General features: G+C 51.5%; 1 protein-coding gene across 1 annotated transcript in view; it reads left to right on the top strand.

The window, feature by feature from the left end:
* Positions 1-23,318, top strand: part of COL22A1 (collagen type XXII alpha 1 chain) — a 247,474-nt gene that overhangs the window by 207,798 nt on the left and 16,358 nt on the right. The window contains exons 50-56 of the mRNA XM_027583883.2: positions 2,087-2,140; positions 6,545-6,598; positions 10,912-10,965; positions 15,130-15,174; positions 15,903-15,956; positions 17,713-17,766; positions 22,567-22,620. Coding sequence (XP_027439684.1) covers positions 2,087-2,140; positions 6,545-6,598; positions 10,912-10,965; positions 15,130-15,174; positions 15,903-15,956; positions 17,713-17,766; positions 22,567-22,620 — 369 coding nt within the window. The remainder of the gene's footprint in view (positions 1-2,086; positions 2,141-6,544; positions 6,599-10,911; positions 10,966-15,129; positions 15,175-15,902; positions 15,957-17,712; positions 17,767-22,566; positions 22,621-23,318) is intronic.

The raw sequence follows: 23,318 nt of genomic DNA, 5'->3' as shown, positions 1-23,318 counted from the left end.
TCTCTTGTCATTATCCTTGTAAAAGGAACATCTACTCATTTACTGTTTGTTGCTCTTCTTAAGAGTGGTTTGAGACCGTAAAAACACCTGTGGAGCAATTTGAATGTAGAATACTGGATCCTGGATTGTTAGGATACGTTTTTTTCTAAACTTTCATAGCTATCCTGTTACAGCGATCTGGATAGCGACTCATCTTTATAAAATATTTTTCAAGTGTTCACTTAAAAATGGTTCTTTTTCTTTTTCCACCTAGATTTAATAGGGTTACCTAAGGAATAATTAAACTGTGTAATTTCCATAGCAAACCACAACTTGTACATTACAAACAGGTTTAGGAATGAGCATGTTGACTCCTTGCGCATCTTCAGCTCATCAGATGGAAGCAAAAAATCCCTAAACAGTGAACATGTTAGTCTCATGGGCCATGTAGTCTCTCTTGGAAAAATTCAGCCCTGCTCTGGTAAGGTGAAGTCAGCCACAGACAATAGGTCAACAAAAGGCTTCTGATAAAACCTTTTTTTTGCAAAAACAGCAGAGGGCTGCATTTTGCTGACCAATAGTGGCTCCATCCCTAGGGTCTGTGGAACAATAGACATTCAGGAAGGAATCCAGGAAGCTCTATTATCAATATTTAAAAATCCCTAATGATGACTACTTGTTCCAAGTTGACCCAAAAATATCCACTCAGTTACGTGTTTGTAGGTTTTGTGATATGGGAGGTGGTGAATATTTTTGCTTTACTGTTGCCATTTTGTGTTGGTCTAAGTGGCATGATGGCTGGGCAACCTCAGATATCATGGGTCATCATGTTACAGAGATGCAGAGTATGCCAAATTGTTGTCAGGGCAAATGCATCACCTGAGCATTCCAGTTTCTAAAATTAAGAGTAAATCTTCAACCATGACTGCGTAAAATGCTACTCCTTTTGATTTTGAGAAAAGGTTTTAACCAAGTAGTAGTAAACCTCAAACATGGTCTAATCTTCCTCAATTCCCAGGGGTCATGAAAAAGTTCTCATCTCTTAATGACGTATTATTAATATCTTCCATTTTCTTCAGGTGGGGAAGTAAGACTCAATTGTGGAGTTTTTATTGAGTTTAAGTAGCACTTCATAAAGGAAGTGTGCTTTGGGTCCTCTGATTGGACCCTTTTTACATGACAATATGTAAAATCTGCATAAATCTGAATTAAATATCAAAGTAGTTTTGCCTTCCGCTTTTCTTGCAAGAAGCTAACATCACAACCCTTAAGAATACCTCACTCTGTGTGGCCTGTGGATGAGAATGTAAAACCTGACATCAGCATTTTATTACAGAAGGAACAGTGATAAGAGAGATTATAAAGTTGTAGGGGCTTCTGAACATGGTAGAGACACAGATGACGTCAGAATGCTCATCCAGATAGACGTGACGACACTGATGACATCATCTGATGTAAAACTGTGGTTGGCAGTGATGTGTATCTTTGGTGAATAAAATGCAAAATGAAGTATGAATTAATGTGGTTTGGCAAATACAGTCTTTCAAAACACAAGCTCTGTTTCATGGGGGAAAGTGATACTAAAAGCGAGCTACTGGTGGTAAAACGTGGTTTGGGACCCTCCAGACAAGAGGATGGTAATAATAGACCATCTGTTCAGGCCCTGGTCAACTTTTCACTTGCCTCGGGTCCTGTGTGCACAACAGCTCCAGATGCTCTGGTCTTGGGCCGCGTGGTGAGGACCGGAATTTCAGGCAGTGTAGGGACAGAGTGCAGATCTGGACCCAGGTCTTGTGGACCCCAGAACCTGAATATCTTCTTCTCCCCAGACTTCTCCATCTTTAATTCCCCCCGAGTCTATGTCATATAGCCAAAATGAGACCCTGTCTGCACACCCACCTGCGTGATTGTGCTCTGCCTGGGGCACCACCTCCATGGTGGTGGTGGTGGGGGAGAGGCAGTGCCTGGGAAGCCAAGAGGCAGAAGCACCCATTGCTTCTCGCCAAAGACTCCTTCCAGTCCGTGAAGGCAATTCTATGTGAGATCATGTACTTCCAGAAAAGCCGATCTAGGATTTAATGGTGTTTTTATGTCTTGGATCTTTTAGGGGAAAGAAGGTCCTCCTGGCCCCCAAGGTCCATCTGGATTACCCGGAATCCCAGTAAGTGGCATTTAAAAAAAACTGGTTTCTCCACTACAAAAATGAGCAAACAAAAATAGATTCCACCACTGTTAAAGCAAGGTATGGTCCCTAGGGGAGTTTCCAGGGCTCCAGAAAATGAGAAGCATAATCACTAACCAAAGCCAGGTATGTTTTTGGTGGGGGTCAGTCTTAACCTCATTCTTTCACACAGTCGGTGCTCTTGTTGACTTGTGTAGATGGTGTTTGCCTCTGTCCACACACACATCCATGTATGTATGGAGTTGAGACAGCACACAACACACACACACACACACACACACACACACACAGGCGTGCACAGCGGTGACAATTCACTCTCTGCGATAATAGAAACAGTTTCTGTTTCCCACACTGGTGTTCAATGTTCATGTGCTCATTAAATTTTACATAGGCTCTACCCAATAAATATACCATAATATATATGATCATTCCTCTGTGGCCTCAGAAATTGTACAGTTATTGGAGAAAACTATAATAAGCTCGTTCGCATGCGTGGCCCTTTTCCGTTTTCTATACGATGGTCCACAAAGGTGGGGCTGACTTGTCAGGTACGATAATGTCTGAGGTTCTTGATACATACCGCCAGATTACTTTCTACAAATACTGTTCTGGACTTTCGCATTCACTATACTTCCCACTGGGTTGGAGCTCTTCAGGGTGTTACTAATAAGGCTGGTCCAGCGAGGCCATGTGCCACCTTCTCTGTGGAGAATGAATCCCTGTGGGGCTCGTGGTCTGGCCTGGGCCGACTGCTGGGGCCTCTACTGGCCACAGCCTCCCACCCCTGCCCTGCATGATGATGATGGGTTTTATTGCAGCCATACTGGCTTCCTTTTGGTTCCTAGAATGCTCTGCATCCTCTCCTCTACAGACCACAGAATTTTGCACATGCATTTTTGTCTACACAGAATGCCCCTTCCTCACCTCTTGCACCAGTTGATGCCTTTGATTCTTCCCATCCCATCTCAGGCATCAGCCCTGGAAAGTTCTCTCTGTTCCCCCAGGCTGGGGCAGGCTCTCCTAGTTTCTTTTCCTTTCTTCCTGAGTACGCGTCTGAGCTGTAGTCACATCTTTATTTGTGTAATGGTTTGATTAGTGACCACCACCTCCATTATGCAGTAATTGATTTGCTCATTCAACCAACTCTTTAGGAGCCTACTGTTTGCTAGACCTGGGGACAATAGAGAGGAGTGCCTGCTAATCATGGGGCGATGCTCTAGGCCATGGGTTCTAGAATACCACCAGGCTTTTGCTTCCCACACATAGTGAACACTCAGCAAATAGTAATTAAAGGAACAGGTGGATGAATGAACTGTTTTACGAGAGCCCTCCCTCCTGGAGTAGCTGATAAGTGCCCCCATCAACCCAGGAGGCATTTCCCGGGCACCATCGGTGGTGCTCCCTACAGCCACGCGACCCTGAGGTTAAGTAACCTGTGCAGGGATGTGAAACCCTTTTGGTCTAAATGGCAGCCCAGTAGCCTAGGCTGTGCTGGCAGCTGGGAAGAACTGACTGATTTAATTCTAGCAATGGTGAAGCTAGGGAGAGAAAGTCCCGGTTTGGCTTTTGTGCCAACCCCTTATCACTAAAGTCATAGCGTGCAGGAGAAGAGAGACCTGACTTTAGGTGTGATTGTGTATACTATGCAGACCCCAATCTGTGGCTCAAACCTAAGCCAAGCCTGGGCGTGTGCCTCCCTGATGTCCCGTGAATGGACCCTGCTTTCCTGTCTCTCACCCCACCCCCACTCACAGCCTCCCTGAACTCCTTTGCTTCTTCCATACCATTCCTGCCTCAGAAACGCTTCCTCTCCCTCTGCCTGGACAATAAGAATCCTCATTGCTTTCTTGTGCGTGATGCTCACCCCCTGGTGGGCTCCGTGCAGAGAGCCTTCCGCACATGTACCCCATGCCTCGGGCCCCCTCAGCAGTTCATCCTGGGGTCCCAGCTGAAGGTTTTCTCCAGGAGGCACCCTGAGCCCCCCCAGTGGCTTAGGTAGAACTCTGAGCTGTGTTTCAGGAGCACTCAGTCCCTGTGCCATCACAGCACTGAGGGTGTGCAACAACACACACCTGTTCATTTCTGTCCACCTGCACCTCGCCCTTGCCAGCACAGCGCCAAGTACTGACCCAGGCCAGCATGCGAGGTACCAGAAGGACCCAGCCCTCATCCCCCCTAGCGTGCAGCCTGAAGTCTCATGGAGAAGCCAAAGAGAAAAAGAAGAAACCATTGACACAAAGCATGATGCGCTGTATGATAGAGGGGGACCCATGGGCCACAGAGCCCAGGGGTGGATACCCAAGCCAGACCCGAAGGGATATCTGGGAAGGTGACACTCAAGGAGAGTGTTCAAGGTCAAGTAGTCTGGCAAAGAAAGATGAGAAGGGGCAGGAAGAAGGCCTTTCAGGTAGAAGGAGCAACATAGAAAAGACACAGACGTCTTTACGTGTAGGAACTGGCTATAAGAAACGTTGAACGTTAAGAAGTGGCTTCCACGTCTGGTAGGGGCTGTGAGGGATGCAGTGCAACCTTCTGCAGACACTCATTGAGCACCCACATGATGTTTTATGAAGTGGAACAACAACCTCACCATTTATTAAGCACCAGCTATGCGCCACGCTCTGTACCAGAAAGACCCTATATATTCCTCGCCTGCAGGAGGTGAGAGCGTCCCTGCAATTTATTGAAGGTGCAGAAACAGGCCCTGAGATGTTGAAGGTGTCAGCAGCCCATCAGCTAGGGGCAGCCCTTCTCTCTTGCAAAGCCACGTTTCCTTCTCACGCGATTCGCTAGGCCACACTCAGCCCACCTTTGCATTTCCCCTAGTGGTGCTCATGCCTTTCCCGGCGACCTCATGTCTGCGCCAGGAGTCCTGGGGTCTCCTGCCAGCCTCCAGCCAGAGTTTGCAGGTCTGCCCATGTCTCTTCCTGCGGCATTGGCTTTGTCTTCCGTGCACGGGCTGTACTGCATGCCTGGGGAGGAGTGGTTTCGGGGTTAAACTCTTATTTGAAAAGAGGATCAGTTACAAGGGCGCCTGGGTGGCTCCGTTGGTTAAGCATCTGACTCATGGTTTCAGCTCAGGTCATGATCTCAGGGTCGTGGGATAGAGCCCCGCGTCAGGCTCTGCGCTGGGTGTAGAGCCTGCTTGGAATTCTGTCTCTCCCTCTGCCCCCACCCCCATCCCCCTTTCTCTCTCCCTCTCTGGGAAAAAAAAAGAATGCAAAAGAGGATCAGTATAGCCTGGCCTTGGCAGCAGCCCTGTAGGTGTATGTGGTCAAGGCGGCTGTGCCGGGAGCAGTGTTCGTGAAGAGTTACGGGTGCCATTGAGCATCGGCCAGCAGCCCAGGTGGCCAGTAAACTTAGATTCCTGTCCCCAGTGGCTTCCCAGCAGTGCCAAGCCACTGACGTTGAAGGCACTGATGAGGAATCATGCACGGTTTCAAGAACGCCTGCAGCAGCAGGAGCCCCATTGCTGGGGCGATTTGTCGATGCCTGGTTTGTTCAGCCTTGCAAGCAGGAGCATTGGTTCTGAGCTGCCTGGAGACTCTGCGGGGCAGGATTGCCATCTCTTTTTAGAAGGGAACTGAGGAGCTGAGAATACCAGTAACTTGTCCAAGATCATATGCCTAAGTAGTGCAGGCAGGGTTCAGACCTAGCCTGGTTTGACTCAGTTTCCCCTCTGCCCTGCTGCCTTGTGGCTTTCTTTCCCCAGACCCCACCCAGTGCAGGTGGCCCAGGATTGGAACCCAAGTCTGTGTGATGTCATAGTCATTGTACAGAATTATTTTCCTGTTTGCAGAGACTCCTGAAGAATACTGGTCTCTTGGATTAACACGAGGCTTATGGCGCCCTCCCTTAGAGCAGGAGGTTGGTTATAGGAGGGGGATCACAGCTAGATTTCAGGGAGAGAAAGGCCAAGTGTCCATGCAGGATCCTTGCTGTCATTCTCTGAGCCCCTGTATGTTCCTGGGGCTGTGCCCCGTGCTCTCCTGCATTTCCTCACCATCTCTGTCGGAAGCCGCGTCCTTACCTCCTCAACGCTACGCTCAATCCAGGAGGCCCAGCTATGAGGAGCCGTTGTCCTAAGTTCGACTTCAGGAAATGTCCAGTCCGAGGCTTCTTTAGATTAATAGCGCTGAAAATGATGCTGTTGCAATTCATTGCTTTTCCACTCTGTGCCAGGCTCTGCAGATCAGAGATCCAAGCCAGAGTTGTGGTGTTGGGAAGGAACCACAAAGTCAAACCAGTTCTGTCTCTGGACGCGCTCCCAGGGCCCTCAGGGGCGGCTGTGGCCATGCACTAGGTGTGCACCCCCAGCAGAACCCCATCTTTCCACCCAGCACCCTTGGCCAGAGATAATGAGTAATTTGATTTCTCTTGCAGGGAGAAGAAGGGAAGGAGGGCAGAGATGGAAAACCAGGTCCCCCCGGCGAGCCGGTAAGGGCCTCTAAATTTCTTACAATTGTACAGGCCAAATGAATAATTTCTCAGCAACATCCGCTCTATGTCGAGGAGCTACTATGACTCAGGCATAGTAAGAGTTACTTCATTTATTTTTCCTGACCACCCTGCAGGGTGAACACTGCTGTCCCCATTATACAGCTGAGAAAACTGAGGCTCAGGGAGGTGAAGTGATGGGCCCAAAGTCACACGATGGGCTGGTGACAGAATCAGAACCTGATCCCAGGGCTTCTGCCCATCCTCTGCATTTTTTTCTTCCTGCCCCGTGCAGCCTCCATCCCGTTGACTTGGGAGGGGAGCTGGGGCAGGTGAGGCCCCGCTGGGGTAGAAACCTGATGCCTGAAAGCCTGTTATCCCTACGGAAGCCCCGAGCTTCTCCCATCGGCTCCAGGTGATGGGAGTTGGCCCTTTCTTCAATTCTGGTATAGAGCTGTAGGATTGGTTTTGTTTTGTTTTGTTTTTCCTTTTTCTTTAATGTTACCTGTCCAGGACACACAGCGAGGCAGACGGAGTGCACGCGACAAGTCTCTGCCTCAGTAGCTGTCGGTTGGAAGTGTGAGGGCTTTCTGTGCACCCAGATCTGTGACCTCATCGTGGTCCTGCCACAGCTGGCCATTGTTCTCCCCTGTGGGTCAGGGCCCGTGGTGATGGCCCCTTTGTCTCCCCAGATCGCTTCCACAGCCTCAGCCTCGAGGGGAAGCTGGAAGGTGGTGTCTGGGCTTCGAGACCCGGCTCCCCACATGCCCACCAGTAGGAGCGTAGTTAGTGATGGGGTGCACCCGGTCGCATACTAAGCCGCCCCGAGGAAGTAGGAGGACGCCCCCCCGACACGGACATGAAACTCCTCCAAGATGGATTGTTAAGTAAAAAAGCGAAGGTACAGAGCGGTGTGCTTAGCCTGCCCTATTTTGTATAAAAGCGGGCCTATGTGTATTTTTCTAGTGTTTACATGATGGCAGTCCGGGGGACTCCGAAAGCACCTTTAAAGGTCGTCACCACCCACGGTAGGGTGATTCTGGGCAGAAGGGGCGCAGGGACGCAAAGGCAAATCTGTGCTCTGTAGTGAGTGACTTTATTGTGGAGCCGTTGGTATGCATTGCCTGCTGATAACATGTAATTTAAAATGAGCTGAAATATTTTATGCCAAACTGACAAGCACAGCCAGAAGCAGACCCTGGCTCCAGATGCTGGCTCCACTCCAGACCGGCCCCAGGGCCTGGGGTGAGTTGGGAAGCGTCTCCGAGATGCTTTTTCAATAGAACGAGAGTCATAGTAGCAACTCGCTAGAGTTGCTATAGAATCCAGTGAGGTGAGAAACTGGTGGAAGGCATCAGGCTCGTCTTACTGTTGATTATTTCACCAACTGTCCTGGCTATAACTCCTGGTGAGGTCAGGGCGGCAGAGCCCTTAGAGCCACGGCGTGGGATAACATAAAATTTTCTACAGTGAGTTTTATGTTCCATTTAATTTGCTTGGTCATAAACTATTATGACTCGTTCTGCATCTTATGCAACTTGCCAGAAGCACCTTCGTTAACATTTTTCAGCTTTGCCAGATGCTGGAACCAGAATACACTGCTGAGAGCAAAAGAAAGCGCTCGTGGCAGCGAGCAGAGTCCGGAGCGCCTGCCAAGCCGCTGGAGGCTGAGGCCCAGCAGAGTGGTCCGTGGCGGGCACATGGCAGTTAGCAGGGTGAAAATGTGGGAGGCGAGAGAGGACAGATATTGCCACCGGGTGCCCACCTAGGGTTGGGGTACTGATGCTTTGTTATATTTTCCACTGTCATCCCCAGAAAATCCCCATGGGGCATGGTGTCATTATTGCCGCAGATGAGGAAACGCACAGAGAGGTTAAGTGGGCTGGCCAAGGTCACACAGCGGGTAAATGAAGCTGCCAGGACTCACGCCCCAGAGGCTGACCCCAAAGGTCAGTACTGCAGAAGAGGAAGTCAGCTTTTCTGCGGGAGTGTTATTCTGAGAGCTGACATTTATGGTACGGGAGGACTGGGGCCCATGGTCTTCATTTGGTCTGTTTATGGATCACCTCCTCCAGGTAGGCCTCAGGCATAGAGCAGTATGAGACCAGGTCTGTTCTGGGTACATGGAAGGGATATCAGTCCCTGAGAAGGCAGGGCTGGTCCTGCTGGAAGAGGTGGCCCAGCAGCTCCCACCCAGGGGCGTGCCAGAGTCCTCCAGGCAGGCATTCTGGAACCTCAGCATGTGACCAGTGTGATGTCTTCTCTGTCTGAGCTGCTTAGGAATCTGGCATAGGAATGAATGGTGTCGGGTCGCGTGAAAGCAGCCCTTTTAGAGACAAAGATTAGGTTGCAGGTGGGGTCTTTGGGAAGTGACCTCAGGAAGCACCGAGGGCAGGAGGAAATGAGACAAGGAGAGAAGAAAAGCCACGGACGTCAGGCGAGTGAGGCAGGCAGCTGGGCCACGGTCACTGCAGACCCTCTGAGAATTGGTGAGGAGCACACTTGCCGTCTTGCTCCTACCCCGGCCAGGCTATTCATCCGTCGATAGACCTAAAGCCCTTTTGAAATTGAGGATTGCTCCGGGAGGCAGCAACTCGCACATTAACTTGCATACCTCGGTGTCTTGCACCCCGGAAGGCTGATCTGTGCACGGCCCACAGCCTGGGCGGGAACTGTTCAGTGCTGACAGGTGCCTTCCTCGGTGAGCCCAGGGGACCTGCTTGGGAAGCAGCATTTACTACAGGTAGTAGGTAGTCCGTCTTCACGTTGGCGTAGTCCTTCAAGTTCCTCTATGTTAGAGACATGGATGGACAGACAGACAGCCGTAGATAGATATGTGGATAGATGTTGGATGGATGACTGGATGTGGGTAGAAGGATGTGTAGATACATAGGCAGCTGTTTGAGTTGTGTGTTGTGTAATCTTTATTAGGAGGCATTTGAGCTATAATTATGGTGTAGGATGATGTACGGAGACTCTAGAGCCAAAATACCTGGATTTTGGTATACCCCAGCAGTGTGACATTGAGCAGATCCCTTAACCTCTCTGTGCCTCAGTGTTTTGCCCGGTGGGTAACAATGGTGCCTCCCTCATTGGGTTGTAGTAAGGACCCAGTGACTTACCATGGGAGGCACTCATTCTGTGTCTGGAATGTGGAAATCCCTCAAGAGTTGCTGTGAGTTACCATTTTCCTGCTGGTGACTTGGACCAACGATGGCCATGTCACTTGACTGCGGAAAGCATGGAACCAGGCTAGGCCATGTACCCTCAGTCACGGAGTCCCATGAGGGCGACTGTGCTGAGTTTGCAACTGAGAACAGATCCAGGGAAGGGAAGGGACACCGAAGATCATGCAGCGATGCTTGGACCAAACACACAAACCTGGAAGTCAGAGCTCTGTGTGTCCTCCTTTCTGAGATTTCCCCTCCAAATCCAAGGACGCCCCTTTCCCCCTCCTACCCTGCTCTTGGGCTCCGTCTGATCCTTGGGGTTTACAAGCTGTGAAAAGGAGTGGAAATTGGGGGTGGGATTTGCCCTCCTGTCACAGTGAAGGTGGGGCCAGGTGCTGCCCCATCTTTCGTCAGTCTGACAGGCCCTGTCACCATCTCCCTGCCCCTCCACACTCCCATGCTGACCACATTGCCTGGACTCAGCAGCCAGGCCCATTGGCTGTTATTTGTGGCTGGTTCTGCCCACGGCAGCACAGGGATGCTGGTGGTGAGAACTTTGAATAGCCTGAGTGTCCCCATAACTCCGTGGAGTTAAGAGAAGCTGGACCAGGGAAAGGAGGGGTAGATGACAGGCTTCCCTGTCCACGGGAGCTGGTGGATGAGAAAGACATCCTTTGGGGTGGTGCACACAGCTGGGATTCAGTCTGGCTGTGCTGTTCATTAACTCGGCGAAGCGCTGTTCATTAACTCGGCGAAGCACTAGCTTCTTGGAGCCTCAGTGTCCCCTGGTGTCACATGCGATAGTTGATGGCTGCCCTAGGTGCTTTTGTGAATGAGTACAGAGTCATTCATAACGAGGATGTCTGCATGACTCTGCATCCAGACCAGAATGCTTCTGAGGACGATCAGGGCCCACTAGGAACAGTGGGTTCAGAGACCGCACCTGTGCAACCAACACGGTCCGAGGAAACCAGGAGCAGGGTCGCTGGGTACACTGGCGTGATTCGTGGGCACTACAGTGGGGCACAGCGTCCGCGGAGGTGGTTGGCGGGGGTCAGAAACGGGCTGGCGGAAACGTGACAGGCACCAAGCAGGGAGATCCTTATGACGATGGCCCCAAACTCTTCTCTTCTTTACTCTCAGGGCAAAATGGGAGAGCCTGGTCTGCCAGGACTGGAGGGAGCCCGAGGCCCACCTGTAAGTGCCAGTGTGTGTGTGTGTGTGTGTGTGTGTGTGTGTGCGTGCGTGTGTGTGCGTGCGCGCGTGCACATTGTCCATGTAGTACACAGCCATCAGCCGCATGGCTCATATGCTGTGCCTGTCCCACCCTGGATTTCCAGAAGTACCTCTGTTCCAAGGCGTCGGCGCCTCTACGAAGTAATAAATTCAGTTCTTTCACCAGCGTGGCTATAAAATGTATTTTCAAAATTACAACCATTGTTGCCATGTTGTTATTCTAAGTTTTCTTTGTTCTTAACCTCTTTAGTATGATTTTAATGGGCTTTCTCTGGATGATAGGACCTAAAAATAAATCTTAATTTTGAACACTTTCCATGGCTAAAAATTTTTTCCCCCAATTATAAAAGTAATCCATTCTCACTGTATACCAATGACAACGATGGTAATGATACAAAAAGAATAAGAAAAATAACGTTATAGAGAATATAATAGAGTTACTCGTAATTCTGCAACACAGAGGTAAAGCTCTGTTAATATTTACATATATTTTTTCCAGATCTTAGGAATGTATGTATGAAGTCTGTATGAATTCTGACTCTTTTCTATGTATGAATTCTGACATTCATATTTATATAGCCTTCTATTTCCAGCTCCCAGGCTAGTGTACATGTAAACATGCATAGATAATTTTTCTATAAAAATGAGTTGTATATTTTGGGGTTGGGTTTTTTTTTTGCTAAATGCTTTACTTCTTCATAATTTAAAAATTGTTTACATAATCCCATAAATTTGTTTTTAGAAAAAAATATCTTATTTTTAATGACAATCCTAAAACACACTTACCTGGCAAGAAGTAGGAGATGAAAGTGCCACTTCTATTTCCTTAATGTATTTTTCTGTGAAAATCAATAACTCACCTGGCTAGCATTCAGTAAGAAGGAACTGAAACACAAAAATCAATTTCCTTTTTCCTAAATCTCCTTGCCTTTCACCTGATTGTACTAGGAGAGCAAATCTAAGAGTGGGGAATACTACCTCCTGTGTTAGAATTAAAACACGGAATTAGTGGCTGTTTTGTTTTGTTTTTTTTAAGGTGGTTCCTGGCTTATTGGAGGAGAGGGTCTTCCTTTTAGCCAAGGGGATCCATTTGCTGGGACCCACATTGAGGCAAGACCCATTTCTCAGTTGAGACTTGCAAGGAATCCTGCCTCAGTGCAGGGGCAGAAGCTAGAGACCCAAACAGGTGAAAGAAGACCCATGTCCTCTGGCTGGCAAGGTGTAGGTCAGAGAGCCAAGCTTGGAAGAACCACACAGTCTTTGAGATAGATAAATGTGGGTTCAGCTTTCACTTCGTCACTCACTTTCATCAGGGGACCGTTCTGAACCTCTGTTTCTTCTTCTATGAAGTGGGGATCGGAATGTCTCCCCCTTCTGTAGGGTGGTTGTATGCATTAAAGGAGATGATGGAAGGTACAATTATCAGCCAAGTGCCTGGCACAGTCTGTTAAGCTCCCTTAGTTGGTGTTTCTGTCCATGATCATACGGGAGGAGAGCACACCAGGGTCCCGGCTCTGAGCTGGCTGGATTGGGGATTCTAGTGTCTTTGAGGACAGTGCTGGGACCCAGGCAGGCCCTGCCCCTCTCCAGGGAAAGAAAAGTGGCCCGTTTTGAACAGCGGTGAGCACAGTTTATCTCTTATTCGATGCTGATGGCAACTCTGCAGAAGTAGGGTCTATCCTCATTTACAGATGTGGAAACTGAGTCCCAGTGAAGAGAAGTAAAGCACCCAAGATCCATAGCTACAAGGTAGGGAGCCATGGCTCTCTTCCATACCTGACTCCAAAGTCGGCCTTAATAGTACATGAGGCCCTTTTCCATAGATTAATTCTGCAAAGCAATGCCTGGCAGGTACTTTATTCTTCTTAGTTTATAGATGATGTTAGGACTCTAAGGGGAAAGCTGACTTCTCCAAGGTACAGTGGTTGAATCTGGGATCAAATCTGAGCTGACTTCCTTTACCTCCTCCTCCGCCCACTACTGACACTTCCTGGCTACTGTGTGACAGGCCTGAATCAGGTGGCAGTGGCTCATCTCATCCTTACTGTAGCCCAACAGACAGGGGACACCTCCCTGCGTTACAGCTGAGGCCCCGGAGGCTCAGAGAGGGGAGGTGAAATGCAGCCACTTAGCTGGGGGCTTTGCAGGGGTGTGAAACGTCTGGCGGGGCTCCTGACCTCCTTTGTCCCCTGCATCTCTTGACCTCTGAGAGCATGCACCTGTCACTGCACCACCTGCTACTTGCGAAGCATCCCCAGAGCCCCCCTCCCAGAGGCAGGAGAGGTCATACTTTCTTATTTCCTATGTCTGGAGAGGGAGGCTAGAGAACACATCTCCAGGGTAAGAACCCCCACATAAGAGAAGCCGCTAGGTTGTCTCTTTTTGGATGGCCAGGCCCTGGTGTGGTCTTCTCCCCAGCAGAGTCTTCATTTGCTTTTTGGAACCAGGACCTAAAATCAGGGCATAAGGTCAGAGAAGAGCCTGGCAAGGTCAGCCAGGAGGTATGTGGCCTTGGCCCCGGAGGGTCCGATTTGGCCACAAACTGCTGCGTCGTTGAGTTGGGGGGTGACCTTGAGGAGGGCGTGCTTTGCAGAGAGACAGACCTGGGCTTGAATCACGACTCTCCTGCTTCTAAATGTGCTAGAGAGGCCTGAGCCTCCTGTTTCTTACAGAAAGTGGGAGAAATAAGATGCATCTCCCAGGACCCTGTTACAGGGCAGTGAGAGCACGGAACCTGCAGCACAGGATGTGGTAGGGGCTCCACAAGAGGGTTTCCCTCCTCCCCTGCTACTGCCCCGCTCCCTCCCCTCCCCACTGTGGGCAAGGAGCCAGGACAGGCCCTCAGCCCAGTCTCTCCTAACCACTTCCCTGTGCCGCATCGGCCCGTCTGTATCTGTGTGAGGGTGCTGGACAAGGGAGATTCACTCCAGGCCCCACCTCAGGGGCCCCCTGACTCTCTGAGCTATGTGCACAGGCATCTGCCCACCCAGGTCCCTGCTCTGTGCCAGCCTCTGGCTGGGGACCAGCTGGCTAGGGCACTCAGGGGTATAGGAGCTCAGAGCGGTGCTCTGACAAGGATGCCTAATGACAAAGGTACAAGGAGGGCCTTTGAGAGTGACCATGTGAGCAGTGAGGGAGATGGAGTTGGGGACAGGAGGCTGGTAGGGAGGAGGCCTCCAGCCAGGAGCAATGTCCCAGTGAGCAAGGGATCTGCCAGGAAGAGAGGACACACACGAAGCAGGAAGGGAGGTGTGGAATGTGCAGTCCACCGAGGACACTGGGTCTGGGACGTGGCGCAGTGAGGTGGCCAGGTGGGCAGGCGCCCCTCAGGTGGAGACCATGAATGCCCTGGGTCTCAGCAGGTGGGGAAAGCATTCTGAGACCAGGGCCGGAGAGAGGCCATTCCCACCTGTCAGGAGTAGAACCCCAGACCAAGCAAGGAGAAGAGTGGAGAAAGGGTTGGAGCAGAGCCGCTGGATCTGAATCAGATTATCTTCTGGCTCTGGGACTCTGAGCAGGTATTTTCTCTCTCAGAGACTCAGCTTTCTCATGTGTGAAATAGGGATTATTACGCAATCAGCTTGATCTGGCTGTTAGAAATGATCATGTCAGCTCTGCTAACAGCTTCTGCTCAGTTCCCAGGGCTTGGTGCTCGAGTAATAGATCACCAGGTTGCTGTTATATGCAGGGAGGCCTAGCACCGTGGCCCAGGACGAGGGTGTCGGGTGGGAGCGGCCAGGAACAGCCGGCCCCAGGAACAAGGAAGGCACCTGAGACCCATCTCTGGGGTGAAGGCAGTGTTGTTGTCTACAAGGGAAGCACCTGCCCCGGGGGCCAGGCCGAGGGGTTGCAAGCCAGGTGGTGTGAGATCGGGAAGATGAAGCTCAGGAGACACGTAGAGTGACCCCTCGACTCAGGAGCATTTGCGGGATTAGCCCTGCAGCTCCGCCCGTGGTGCACCTGATCATCCTGTCCTCCAGCATCAAGGGCCTGGCCTAGCCGGGGGTCCAGAATGGGAGGCGTCCAGGGAGCCACAGTGAGCGGGGGCCAGATTCGGCTGGACCATCACACCACTTCTCACCTTATCAGCCTGCTCTTGGGTGGAATAACTTCTCTTTCTTCTAGGGCTTCAAGGGACACACCGGCGACTCTGGCGCACCCGGTCCCCGGGTAAGTGGGCGTCTAGCCGTGAAGGTCAGCCCAGGCGGAACTGAGTTGGTGTTTCTAGATGGGGGGGCTCCTGGCCGGGTAGGCCAACACAGCACCTGGTCCCCTGAGAGAAGACAGTGGACATGATGGGAAGCATCGTCCCTAGTCGTGGTCTGGTTTTTCTAAATGTTTCTTTGGGGGCCAGACACTGAGGGGCGACCTATGTGACCCAATCAGCCTGGGGTCAGGGCACCCCTTTTTGGCTGTGCTGTACACAAGCTGTGCAGCAGGCCCTGAGCTAATGTGGGGAGAGCTTTGGTGCGTCCTGGGTGGGGAGACCCCGGAGCCCACACTCTTACCCTTCAGCTTCTTCCCTGACCTTCAGATGCCCCAAACAGAAGGAACCTCGGAGGACCACCGGTTAGACCGCCGGCCGCGCTCTGTTTAGTGATGGGAAAGCTGAGATTGTCTGATGGGTCAGCGGGTGAGGAGGTAGAATTCCAAGCCTGTTTGCCTGACCCTTGGCTGGAGGTGTGCCAGCAGGTCAGAGAGGCACAGTAGGGTCCAGGCTCTTGAAGCTGGCTGTGGGGGCCCTTCAGACCCCGGCTCCACCCAGGACTCCATGGGGCTCTTTCTGGTGGGCCGTGCTCCTGGGTCTTTCCCCGGCCAGTTGTGCAGAGACCTGGCAGGTGGCATTCTGTGTTCTCTTCCCTCACAGCAGGTGTTCTGTTTCTGCTTCCCCCTTTTAGGGAGAGCCTGGTGCCATGGGGCCCCCTGGCCGGGAAGGGTCACCTGGAAAAGATGTAAGTTGTGGGTGTCCTGTGGGGCCTGTCTGGGCCTGTGGAGGGGTAGAGAGAAAGTAGAAAGTGTGCATCGCTTAGGGGTCAGGAGAAACTACCAGGGGAGGGGGTTGGTGCCTGCAGAGGCACGCGGAGGTGGATTCTCAGCACTGGTCAGTGCTGTCTCACCTGCCAGCCCCTCGGGTCCTCCCTGGAGTCCTGAGGGGGCCCTGGGATCTGGGTGTCTGGCCTCACAGTCCGGTGCCTGTGGCACACAGTAGCTAAGGAGGCTTTGCTGACTTCATCGTGATCCAGCTGTTGGTATCCGTGGTGGCCTGTTGGGTCTGGCCTCACGTGGGCTTGAATTGCAGAGTGTCTCCCAGATTATTTCTCCAGCTGCACTGTTCTGCAGCCTCATGAACCCATCACGGCCATCAGTACCACGAGCCGTGTGGCACTTAATACCTCTCACCTGCTCTCACTGACTTGATGTAGGGATCAGGCAAGATGTCTTTTCCTCTAGTCGTACAGACAGAAAAACCAAGACCCGGAGAGGTCCAGGGACTTACTGGTGGTCACCCGGGCTGTCAGAGGTGGGAGGAGGCAGCCTGGGGCTGGCTCTGTCAACTCTGCGCCCCGTGGGAGAGCAGACATCATACATGACATCCTACAGGGCCTGTCCGACATGTGTGGACAGCACTTGACCTCCTGGGAGTGGGTGTTTGGTCAGGAGCCTGGGCACAGTGTCCTGGGACCTCATTACCTCTTTCAGGACCTGCCTTTAAACCCCGGTGAAGGGCATGCCGCCTGTATCTCTTGATGCGCATCGTCTTCTCAGCTGATCCGCCACCATGAGATGGTAGAGCTGGGAGGGGTCTTAGAGGAACTGCCACCCAGCTCCCATGTCTCTCCTCCCAGTAGCAGAGTCAGCTTGTTAAAACTTGTCACACCCTGTGTGCAGCTAAAAACAGAGCAGCTGCATTGACCTGGGCGGGGCCTTGCCCCGACCCCAAAGACACCCCGGCCTCTCAAGGCCAAAGAGTAGCTTGAAAATCCATCCCCCCTCAATTCAACTTACAACAGAGTGGGTGAAAGGAGCTCCCCAGGCAGGGGTGTGGCGGAGTTCAGCTCCCCCCACAGGTCAGGCAGCATCTGGGACAGGAGCCCAGGATGCCAGATCAGGGGGCAAACGCTTCCTCCCCTCCTTCTCAGCCCTAGGTGTAACTCTCTTCATTGTAAAGCTCCATTTCCTAGAGTGGTTGAGTCTAGTCCATAAGGACCACGGCCACACTTCAGTGTTTTCATTCATAACATGGGAGACTTATCCCATGCCGTGAGGCCACTCGGAAGATGAGGTGGTACCGAGTCACCGGCACTTTATACCCTGCCAGGGGACGGCTGCATGGGTAGTGTTTTTCTTACTCCAGTGATTGCGCAGCAAGCATGGGTCAGATCACTGTCCAGTGAGTCAGGAACAGAACTGTATGACGGCTTCTCTTCTCTGGTTGCTTCCCTTAGTTCAAGATGGCGCCACTGGAAATCACTGTGGGATCAGGTGCAAAATGTCAAAGCCAGAAAGTAAATAAACCACGTGCGTGCATTTACTCATCTACGGGAGATGAGTCTGTCCGTACCTGGAACCTCCAGAGATTAGTGATGAAGCGTTTGGACAGCTAGCAGGTTCTCTTGGGGAACTAGAAGAAGTTTGGTCCACATTTGCAACTGTGTCTCTGTCCTTTCCAGGAAGCCATTCTGATAACGTGATGTCTCTCTGTTCCAGGGTGATTCTGGACCCACAGGGCCACAGGGTCCCCAAGGAATGAGGGGGCCCCCGGTGAGTGTTTCAGCCTATCACCACCGTGACATTTGGTTGGTGCATCAACCCTGGTGTTGTTTACAAATGGCAGTATGTCTTAGCAGGTGGAAAAGAGCCATGGCCCCAAGCCCCACTAGTGCCTCCTACTCACACCCCTGGCTGTTTTCTGGGACCACCTCCCCACAGTGCAGACAAGTGAAAGGGGCCACCTGGCATGGCAGGGGCCCTGGATGACTTCCCTTTAGGTCATTCTCATATCTGCTGCGTGATCTGCATATCAGTTTGCTGGGGCTGTCGTAGCAAAGAACCACAAATTTAGTTGCTTCAACGACAAATGTATTGTCTCACAATTCTGGAGCCTAGATGTCTAAGAAATTTACTGTCTCACCATTCTGGAAGCCAGAAGTCCAAGATCAAGATATGGGCAGCGTTCGTTGCTTCTGAGGGCCGTGAGAAAGAATCTCACTTCCATGCCTCTCACTTCGCTTCTGGTGGTTTCCCGGAAATCTCTGATGTTCCTGGGCTTGTGCAAACACGACCCTGATCTCTGCCTCCCTCTTGACTTGGTATCTTCCCTGTGGGCACGCCTCTGTGTCCAAATGTCCCCCTTGTATAAGACGACGAGTGGTGTGGTATTGGGGCCCACCCTGCTCCAGAATGACCTCATTAAGCTAATTTTATCCGCGTGACTTCATTCCCAAATAAGGTCCTATGCTGAGAGAGCACAATTGTGATCCATGCTAATGATAAAAGGAATCGTGCAGAATTAAAATGGAAAGAAGATTCCCTTTCCAACCCTGCCCCTACACCCCAGAGGGAGCCACTGTTAGCAGCATCTTATGTGTATTTTAAACTACTTCCAACACACCTGTAAGTGTATCGATAGAATACATGTTTGTTACACAGCACTTCGTCTTGGCGGCTGGCTTGTTTTGTATGGTGTATGTGTTTGTATGTATATTTGGAATGGTATGGAGTAAACCAATGAGTGGATAACATGTAACCTAGATATGTATGGGCTTCCTGGGTCCAGGGTAAGCTGCTGGTAAGAGCTGTAGGTGGGATTTGAACCCAAGATTTTCTGACACCAAATGCAGTGCTCTGCACCTACTGTGGCTGTGTTCTTTGTCTTCAGGACCCTACAGGAGGCACCCGGGGCGGGTCTTAGGCACTGGAATGCCACATCTTTTTGGAGCTCACCAGAAGGAGCCACTTCCTCCCCTGATGGGGCCACAGTGGCTCACACCCTGCTCCCCACCCTAACTCAGCAGCCTGTGGGGGGACAGGGTTTCCAGACGCCTTCCACACCCACGGGCCTGGGTCCCAGGGGGCTGAGGAGGGGCACAAAGGACAGCCTTCAGACCAGGACGTGGGCCACCTTTCAGCTGTGAGGCAGGAGTCCCCTGTGTGTAGTGATGAATACATTGTGTGCTGGGGGTTTGGCTCCAGGGTAACATCCATGCTCAGGAGCAGGGTATTCGTGCTTTCTGGGGTTTCCATCTCAGCCCTGGCTTCGTATTTCCCACTCTATAGTGGCAGCTCCCTGACCGTGTCCATTTCCTCTTTCTAGAATGTGGCGTTTGTTCATCTGACAGCATGCACCAGCTTAGGGAGCTGAGTGGTGTGTTCTGCGTTCACTCTCCCATTGGTGGGGTCCACCTGCAGATCCTGGGGGCATCAGCACCATCCCGATATGCAGGGACCAGGAGGCTACCCCCAGTTTGGGCTCTTCACCAATGACAGTCCCTGGGGGCTGGCCCCAAAGCCCAGGCCCTCTGGGGCATGCATTCCCAGTGGGGGTGCTATCACCCCCAGGGGGCAAACATTGGTTCTTGGGATGCCGAAACCCCTTCCTCTTTATATATTACACACAGATACGCATGCAGACCAGAAACAGATATCCAGTAGAGCTGCAGTCTTAAACTTCCATACGGGATGAGGAGACTAGGCAGGAGTGTAAGGACAGAAAGTTGGAGAAACCCAGCTCTTGAGCCCATAGGCATGGAGTGGCGGACCCTGGGGCCCCTTCTGGCCCATCATCAAGCTTCCTCCTCCAAGCTCTGCAGTTAAGCTGCGTCTTACTTATTCTGTGGATGGGGTGAGTTCCTTCACCTCCCCTGGGCCTACTGCTTCTCTGGAAAGTGAGGGGAAGTTGCAAGATCCAGCAGTTAAATTGGTGAAATGATGGAATAGTGTTCAGCCCTCAGAAAGGGCCTGGTAGGTGGTTGGTGGTCACCCTGGGCTCCATGCTGGGCTCTGCTCCTGGAGGAAGGAGGGGGCTTGGCTCTGCCCCCCTCCAGTGTCTCCTGGCACAAAGTAATGCTCCGCAAATTCCTGATGAATGCCAGTGTGTCCAGGGGCACGGAAGAGGGAAGGGAAAGCCACGTGTGGGGATGAGCGAGGGCTCCAGGATGGGTGTGTGGGGGAGGAGGCCCAGGGCCTCATGTGCCACATGCAGGAGGCGGGGAAAACCCGAGGTCCCCAGAAGCAGTTTTGTGTTTTTCTATCTTGCCCCCATCAATTCTGAGGGACCATCATAAGGACTGGTAACCAACAGTAAACTGCTAGAGTTTGCCAAATACTTCCTTGAATGCATCAGAGGAGGGTTCAGTTTATGACTGACGACCTCTCTCTCACTCACTTGGAATTGATCGGCCTTCCGCAGTGAAGGGAAGGTTCCTAGCAACCTTCCATACCACCTTGAACCAGATGCTGAGTATAGGAAATTCTAGCAGTCCCAGTGCTAGGGACCACATGAGCATTTGCCTAATTCACTCATGGAGTTCTCCCCGAGCCCTACGAGGCTGGTGGTACTACTGTCCCTGCTCCCAGATGAGAAACGGAGGCACAGAGAGGTCAGGTAACTTGCCCTAGATCACACAGCAGGTGAGTGGCAGGGCCAGGGTTTGGACTCACATGCAGGCAGTCTGATTCAAATCTGCAGCTGATGTTCCCTTCTCGGGAAGATGGGAACTGGTAGGAGGGGGTCCGGGGCAGGATTTTGGAGCACAGAGCAGTTGAAGAGGGGTCTGTGGCTTCCATTCAGGACAAGTAGGGGATGAGGAGTGGCCTGCAGCCCAGGAGGGAGCCAGGTCCCAGCCCCAGCCGGCCTCCCGCGCCCTGACAGGTGACAGGTGGCCGCCCCGAGCTGCCCCTCCTGTGCCCTCCCCCTGTGTTGGCACCACATGCTAATGTGTCTTGGCCCTTAGCCTCCCTGCAATCCGGAGGGAGCAGGAGGAGAGAGATAATTACCATAGGGATGAGCCAAAGCACATATTTTTAGAAGGACACAGATGGGTTGGTGGGTGGGCGAAGGGAGGTGCCGGGAGGAGCCACCACGCCACATTCCCTGGAGGGGTGAGTGGGGGAAGCCACAGAGCCACGGGCTTCTCCAACTGCAGCACTCCCGTGTGGATGCTGTGCTTTCTCTGTGCCTCGGCCTCCTCGTCTGTGATAATAGGGATAAAGACAGCCACTCTTCACACTTCCTGGCAGGATTACGGGAGATGTGCCGTGTGAATCATCCACGATCACACGTACACTGCTCAGGCACACGATGTGGGCCCTATTTAATCATGACCACCAGGAGTCATGTCTTTAAGGAGGCACAGGGTAACACCGGCTGGGCTCCATGCTTCCTGGGTTCCAGTCTCAGCCCCTTCCCTTCTTTCTCAGGCAGGTGGTGTAGACATTCCGTGACTTGGTTTCCCCGTTTATAAAATGGCAGCGTTTGAATCTGTCGTGTGCAGGGAGTTCAAGCATGTGAAGCCGGCGTAGAGGGAATTCTCAGGCAGCATGAGCTGCTTTTTACTGTAACATGTTTCTGTGAAGCTTACTCATTGGTGACTGCATGCTTCACGGGTTATAGGACGTTAGCACCTTTTGGTTACAGGATCAATGGAGAGTGGTTTCCTGTGATGTTCTCGGTTCCTTCTCCAGCAGAGTTTCTCCTGTGTGTCTGGCACTGTGCTAGATGCTGGCCCTAGACAGAGAGGGGAGACGCACGGATCTTTGGGCTCTCCCAGCAGGGAAGAGCCAGGTGAAGACACAGCCATCTGGTGGGGGGAGCTCCCAAGAGGGTGGAGAGTGGTGGGCAGAGGCAGTGACCAACCCAGTCTGCTGAAGCCAAGCTTGGAACTTCAGGCTTAATAAGGAATTTGTCTGATCCTCAAAGGTATAGCTAGGAGAATTCTTAAACTTTCTGAGTTTTAAACTACCAAGGATCTTACTGGTGAAATACATTTATCAAAATACCAGAGTCAGAGAATGCTAACTCATCCGGGTCAGTCCTGGAGTCTAGAGTGAATGGCAGCTGCAGGATTCTGCACAGCTGCTTGTCTGTGTCATCATCCTCATCTCTTCAGGATAATGGTGCCCCTAGTGGAGGAGTAAAATGAAATCAGCACAGGGACAAGCATCCTAAGCTGAGAATAGCATTGCGGTGATGTGAGCACTTTTGTGTTGCTCCTTAAGACAGCATCTGAGTTGAAGGGTAAGGGATGGATGGATGGATGAATGAGGTCATGATTATTTACTATGCCTGTGCCCTGAGCAGCACTCACCAGGCTAAGCTTTATCATGTACACAACCTCATTAAATTCACAGTATTTTGAGTTAAATGTTATGAGCTCCTTTTAGAAGTTGAGAAACATCCCCTGAATAATGACATGGCTTACTGAGAGCCATGTGGGCCTGAATGATAGCTGCCGGTATGAAATCAGGTCCTCCACATCCAGCAGTCACTCTGTTCCGCTGCCCTGCTCCTCGATGTCCTGGTGGAAGGTCCTGACAGATGACTACTTGTGTTTCTTCTACCAGGGTAAGAATGGATCACCGGGATCTCCAGGAGACCCTGGCCCCACAGGAAGTCCTGTGAGTACTCCCCCTGCTGTATGGTGGAATCAAGGCAAGCTTTGAAATGGGCATGCCTTTCACATTACCGATTTTATGTTCTCTATGCTAGAAGCATCAAGAGGAAAATAAGGGGTTTGAATGATAGAAATAGGCTGGAGGCAAGAGGATCCAATAAGGACCTCTTTCAAAGTCTAAAATGCATACAATTATGCATTGGATCTCTGTTGTTTACTACCATAGGGATCCAAAGGTACAGACTTACCAAGGACTAAAAAAAAAAAAAAAATGTATAATGTTGCACAGTAAACATTGCATATTTTTAGAGGATGGGAGGACAGGGTGAGGTCCCCAGCCATTCCCATCTCAGACGACAGGGTAAGTGTGTAACATGGGAATGGGTACAGGACAGACTTGGCCGAAGAGGGTCTTCGTAGTGGTCAGGAGGTGGGGGATGGGGAGAACAGGAAGAAACGATGGGTAGGATCCATGGGTGGTGGAGAGAGGGTGGCATGAGTAATCAGAATCCAGGTCTCTGGATTTGGGATTAGGTCTGGTAGATGGGGGACATGGTGGGGAAGATGGTTCTCTGATGGGTTCTGGGGTTGGATGAGTCAGATCCTATCCACAAATCTCCTCCCAGCACAGCCTTCTTGTATATTTATTTGCTAAAACTGGCAACTCTGTTCAGAAGACCACCTCCCTCGGGGTGTGGTGAG

Source organism: Zalophus californianus, chromosome 4 (genome assembly GCF_009762305.2).
Source record: "Zalophus californianus isolate mZalCal1 chromosome 4, mZalCal1.pri.v2, whole genome shotgun sequence".
Lineage (NCBI taxonomy): Eukaryota > Metazoa > Chordata > Mammalia > Carnivora > Otariidae > Zalophus > Zalophus californianus.
The sequence above is the reverse complement of the archived record's forward strand: the minus strand, read 5'-3'. Positions and strand labels throughout refer to the sequence as shown.